The following is a 6,513-nucleotide window of genomic DNA, read 5'->3' on the forward strand; positions in this document are numbered from 1 at the left end:
TTTGATATCGTCTGTGGGTATCAGCACAATAAAGTATATCAGGTCATTTGATGTTTTAAAAAATGGCCTAGTTTCATCAGGAGGAGATTCTGTATGATGATCTTGGATTTTAGTGGCATATACAAAAGAGAGCTTGCAGGTAGAAAGAGTTTGGAGTTAGCCGTGGATTGGTTTAAATGCTGTCACCAGTTATATAGCATTAGTTGGGTCACCTAACTTCCTTGGGTTGGGTGGATTGTTTCATAGAACATTTGGGACTGGAATCTTTTTAAAGACTATTTTCAACCAACTGGAGCAGTGGTTTGACCTCAGGATATCTTTTATACTATTAAAAAATACTGAGGACCTCAAGGAGCTTTTGTTTTTATGGGCTATATATGTTAATAATCACTGTTTTAGACTTATAATGGAAAATTTAAAGTATTTATTTAAAGAATGAGTTACTTTACTCATGCATGATTTTGTAACATCCATATATCCTCATTTAGAGAATATTGGTTTGCTAAATTATGCAATCTTCCAAATGTTGATACATTTCTTTATATATAGATATAAATGTAAAATATACATTTGATGTATATTTTATTTTTATTTGATGTATAGTTGATACATTTCTATTTTTATTTATTTATTTATTTATTTATTTATTTATTTATTTATTTAAAAAAAATTTGTTAGGGATGCCTGGGTGGCTCAGCGGTTGAGTGTCTTGCCTTCAGCTCATGTCGTGATCCTGGGGTCCAGGATCGAGTCCCACATCAGGCTCCCTGCATGGAGCCTGCTTCTCCCTCTGCCTATGTGTCTGCCTCTCTCTGTCTCTCGTGAGTAAGTAAATTAAAAATCTTTTTAAAAGATGTTTAAAAAAACATCGCAACAAATATTAGCAGAAAGTCTTTTTTTTTTTTTTTAAGATTTTATTTGTTTATTCATGAGAATACACAGAGAGGAGAGAGAGAGAGGTAGAGACACAGGCAGAGGGAGAAGCAGGCTCCATGCAGGGAGCCTGACATGGGATTCGATTCCGGGTCTCCAGGATCAGGCCCTGGGCTGTAGGCGGCGCTAAACCGCCGAGCCACCAGGGCTGCAGAAAGTCTTTATAATAATTCTTGGGAAGCTAAAAACTCATGGTGGTGGATGCAAGTTTTCCAAAATTCTTACTTTCATCTAAAGCTTGAATTTAAAAAAAATAAAAAATAAAGCTTGAATTTTATCAATGGCAATAAATAATGCTAGTTGTGTTCCTTGAAATGAGATACACTTCTTTAATTTTCAAGAAAATTTCTGCCAGATAACACAAGTCTGAGTAAGCAGAGTTTGTGTGTTGTCTTTCAAGTAAAATTGGTGTTCAGTTGCAAAGATTAAATGAAGTAATTATCAACCTTTTACAACTTGAGTCAGCAGTCAATAAATGGTAGCTAGTGAGTGCTGGTATTAACATTTTACATGTTAATCATAATAACCTCCCATACATTTTAATTCAGTTGATGTTCGTAATATTCCTGTGAGGAAGGTAAAATGGTGTCATTATCTCATATAAATGAGGAAACATAAGGGATTGAGAGGTTTGCTTAAAGTTAGTAGACCATAAGTAGTGAATCCAGACTTCAGCCCAATTTGCCACGTGTCTTCAAATGCAGGATTTCCTTGCCCCTTTGTTAGCAAAAACTGTGGGAAACACACAGCTCCATAAAGTTTAACAGCAATAGTGCTATTTGGGCATAGCTAATATTTTCAGGTGATAATAGAAACAGCCATTTTATATAAAGTATTCAGAAAAGAGGTATTCTTTGAGCGGAGTCTTGAAGAATTAATTTTTGTTGTAAGAGAATTGCCTATTTATAGGAAACTTTACATAAATTATGGAGGAGTATTAAGTGCAGTAAGTTATAAAAAATCATTTAAATAACTTTGTTTTTCTCTCCTAGCCTTAGGCTTTAGAAAAGAACTCAAGAATTTGGAAGTAGGCTATAAATCTCATGAGTTCCATCCAGAGTCACATCTACAAATGAAAAATCCTTTGATAAAAAGGTAATCAAAGATATTTGGAAATACTAAAATCTTTTGCATTAAATGCATTTACTATAGGAACTCTCTGTGTGTCATAAAGGTTATAAGTCCATATTCCTACTCTAAAAACAATGGGTCTACAATATTATGATGCCTGTATTCTTGAGGACCACTAAAAGGATATAGGCCTAAGGGTGGGGGCCTACAGAGTACTGGGTACAATACATGATTACATGATTGTTGTAATCCTCATAGCATTCTTAAGAGGTAGATGATATTTTATAAGAGAAAATTGGGGGCTTTTATTAAGTAATTTGCCCAAAGCCATGGAGTGAAATTTGGATATCTACTTATCTATCAAAGCCTCTCTTTTCATCATTTCACTCTGATTGAATTCTGTGTAATTCATGCGAGAAAAACTATTTTCATGACAAAAAATTATTTTCAATGTGATATCTTCATCTCAAAAGTTAATTATTATCTAAATAAAGGTAATTTTGATTAAACTTTTTAATATACCATCCTTTTATAGCATTATATGTCAAAATTAAAGTTGTCTCTATTGGTATAAACTTTGTAATGTTGGTAGAAGTATTTTTAGGGTATTTAAGTATTTGCTTATAACTTTTTTTTTAGGTCTGTGCTACATTTTATCACAAATAAATGTAATTTCAGTGTTTGTAAGTTGAAATGAAATTTTTTAATTATGCCTTTAATTATTGGAAATCTAATTTTGGTAATGACAGGTGTTTCAGGCATTTGTATATTTTGGCATAAATTTTGGATTCAGAGTGTAGAATGCTAATGGTTACAAATATCTTCCCACTTCTGTTATGTTATAAAAATAAGTGTATATTGAGAAATTAAACTACAGGACAAATGTTTGTTTTTCCTCCATTTTTGCCTATTTGTATAAGGTGTTTTAGCTTTGTTCTTGTTTTTATGTTACAGATCACATATACGTGAAATCAATGGAAAGTTATTCCCTTCATCAGGTCCACAGTTACTCAAGGACAATGCAGCAAGAGAGCATATCCACCAGTCAGGTGAACAGAAACTTGAAACCTCAAGTGAATACAAATTTTCTGAGTGGCTTAATACAGAAAATTCTGAGAGAACAGGTTTACTTTTTCACAATGACAATTCTGCTTCTGGAAAAAGAATGAACAGTAATGAAATAGTCTCACCATCATTGTGGTCTTCACACATGAGACCTGTTGGGTTAAAGCCAGAAACTGCTCCCCTCATCCAGCAGCAAACTACGATGGAACAATGTTGCTCTGAGAACTCTCTATCCAGGGAACATACAGTTCAGTCAACCTGCAGACCTGATGGTTGTCAGATGCCAAAACTTGTTAGCCATAATCCACCGCCTCCTTTGCCACCAAAGAAATATGCGATAACCGGTGTGCCACAGTCAGAGAAAAATGAATCCACACCTAATGTCAAGCTTACAGAGATGTTTAAAGCTAATTCTTCTAGTCTTCCAAAGCACAGTTTAAGTCTGGATTCAGAACCAGGTTCAGAAGAGGGTACATATATGAATGATGAAAGACTTAGGGAAGCATTTCAAGTAAAAGAGCCTGTTGGCAACACACCAAACTACCTGTCCAGCTTTTCAACTGAAGATTTTCAGGCAGACTTGGCTACGGTTGTTGATGCATTTTGCCAACCAGAAATAGACTCTAGTTCTACCTGTCCAAATGAGACCATTTCATTAACTACCTACTTCTCAGTTGATAGCTGCATGACAGATACATACAGACTGAAATACCACCAGAGACCCAAGCTCTGTGTTCCAGAGAGCAGTGGCTTTTGTAATGATGATGTACTATCTAAGAGTGAAAGAAGGATAGCACCTGTGTTACACAACAGTCTTGGTTCAAGCTGTCCTTCTGAGCAGAGATATAAACCTAGTATACATTGTAATAGATGAGTGATGAAAATGGTAAGTTGATACTTTTCAGAGGCCATGAAAATATAATAGGAATTGACTGACCCAACCTGGTGATACATGAAACTAAAACTGTGGCATTTTTAAAGTTTTAATCACTTTAACTTTCTATGTATATTGTTTTGTGATGATCAACTTATTGGAGATTTTAGAAATTCCCTTTGAATAGTCTTGGTTTGCCTGCAAAATAGAAAATCCAGAGGGTATGCAAGAAGTCACTGCTGTAGTTGAATAAAACTGTAATTTGTTCCTTTATGTGTTGCTAGCAGACCCCTAAGTATTAAACTAACCAATACTCACGTATGTAGATTGATAAACTATGCTAATTGAAAAATACCAGTTAATACAAGTTTGTGTAGTCAAAGCAGTATTTGCTTTATGAAGAAGCACTTTCTAATGGGTAACCAACCAAAAGAGGGCTTCACCCATTTGTTTTTGACTTCTGTGATAGTCTACTACATATGATCCCTTTAAGTGTCTTAGAATTATCAACCTATGAAATTGATAGCATTTGGGGAAGAAAACAAAAGCCTTAATGAAAAAGCAGTTTTTAAATTAAATTAGGGTCAGAATAGAAGAAACTCAATTTTGCCCCTAGAACTTTTATCTTCAGAATGCCTGGTTAACATAAATTAGGCCTTTGACTGTCATATGTATGGATAAGCTTACTTCAGACATGTAAGCTAAAAATAAGTGAAATTCTTAACACTAGTATATTTATGTTACATTTTTTCTAATTTTATATGAAATGTGAAAAGTTTTATTTTGGTTCGGTTCACTTTGGGCTGCTAATAACCAGTGTTAGGAATTAACTTAGGGCCTTCAGGGGATCTCACTGTGACTGCCTAAATTTTCCCTGCTATCATCTTACCTCTTTATAGATTGTCAACCCATTTTAGTGATACTCAGATTCTTGAGACTGAAAATATGTTTCCAGATTCAACTTCTTCTTTCACATAGAGGGTTTAATTTTAATGAAATATATTAATTTGAGCATACTTCCCATTTTTCTACTCTAAACAAAAAGTCCTTTCACCCTTTCATGGAGAGGGCTTTTTTTTTTTTTAATGAAATTTCCATTATCATGATGACCTTATAAATGAAATTAAGTTATATTAGTTGCCTTTTTTCATTAGTTGTCATTTTATTTTGTATTAAGTTGGTAAACTAGATATGGCTAAGTTTTGTATTGCACTTAAAAAAATTGAAAATTACAGAATTAAAAATTTGTTTACATTAATAAACATACATATACTCTATAAACTAATTAGTAAATTTAATATTTTTACCAACTTGATACATTGTTAAAATATTCTAAAATGTAAATCATTTAAAATTAGTATTCCTAAGTAAAATAATTTACTTAAATAAGTAAAATAATTGCTTGTAAAAACCTAATCTCACCCAGTTAAGAAATCTTGGTCAATTATTGTCTTCCACCTAGAGAAGCTTTTACTAGCCTTTTCTAACTGTAACAGTAGGTAATTATCACTTTATATTCTCTTAATTTAGAAATACTTGAATATGAACTATATTAAACTATCTTTTAAGAAAGCTCATTTTTAACATAACTTTTAGTATGGAAGGTTTGTAAATACTGTAAAGTTTTAAAAATTGTATTTGAAATATCAGTGTATTTAATGACTGCTTTTATAACATTGTAAAATACTAGAAAATGGGTTCAAGTATTTTTAACAACTTTCTGTGTAACTTTTTAAAAATTTCTATTTGGTCAAGATGTCCAGTTAAAAATGTATTATTTGAAACATATAAACTAATTTCTTATATTTAACAGCAGTCTCAATAGATTTGTATTTTCAACTCATGGGTGAGTTGTAACATCAAATAGATCTAATTTAAGTACTATCCAGTCGTAACCACCCAAATCATGTAATAGTACTAACAGACTAGAAAATGTTTTTGTAGATTCAACACTCCAAATATAGATTTGAATGCATAATTACTAATCATTCACAGGTAAAATTTTTATTCCTAGGATACCTAATTTTTATAGCTGTTTTCTTCTGATTATAAAATTATGGTAACTTCTGAAATAATGCAACCAATAATTGTTGTAATGTTTAAAATACTTATCTTAAGACTTCTATTTTTCTGTGAAATCAGTTTCTTCTGGTTCAGAATTTCTTTTTTAAGATAAACTAATTTTTAAGTTAACATGGTTGGACTTCTCTGTGCATTCATGAACTGTGACTTCTTCTCCCGTCAGTTACGCATTTTATGAGAAATTAAGTCGACTTAAAGTTCAAGGGTGCTTGGGAGTATCACTAATCATAAAATGTTATCACTAAAGGCTCCTAAGTACGTAATTGTCATGAGGTCCAAAGCAGGGCTCCTTTGGGAGTTGGCAAACTTTTATAAAGAGCCAGATAGTAAATAATCTGGTCTTGGTGGACCATAGGGTCTTTGTAACAAACAACTACTCAATTCTGCCACTATAATGAATGAAGCCATAAACGGTATGCAAAAGAATGGCATATTTGCTTTCCAATAAAACTTTACTGACGTTGAAATTTGGATTTCAGGCAGCCCAG

At 32.7% G+C, this 6,513-nt stretch overlaps 1 protein-coding gene across 3 annotated transcripts in view; it reads left to right on the plus strand.

The window, feature by feature from the left end:
• The window catches only part of USP53 (ubiquitin specific peptidase 53), a 65,099-nt gene extending 58,963 nt beyond the window's left edge, over window positions 1-6,136 (plus strand). For all 3 annotated transcript variants that reach the window (XM_072810126.1, XM_072810127.1, XM_072810128.1), the window contains 2 exons: window positions 1,926-2,028; window positions 2,959-6,136. In XM_072810126.1, coding sequence (XP_072666227.1) covers window positions 1,926-2,028; window positions 2,959-3,943 — 1,088 coding nt within the window. In that variant the 3' untranslated portion in view covers window positions 3,944-6,136. The remainder of the gene's footprint in view (window positions 1-1,925; window positions 2,029-2,958) is intronic.
• Window positions 6,137-6,513: the final 377 nt, after the last annotated feature.

The sequence above is a fragment of the Canis lupus genome, chromosome 33, assembly GCF_048164855.1.
Source record: "Canis lupus baileyi chromosome 33, mCanLup2.hap1, whole genome shotgun sequence".
Lineage (NCBI taxonomy): Eukaryota > Metazoa > Chordata > Mammalia > Carnivora > Canidae > Canis > Canis lupus.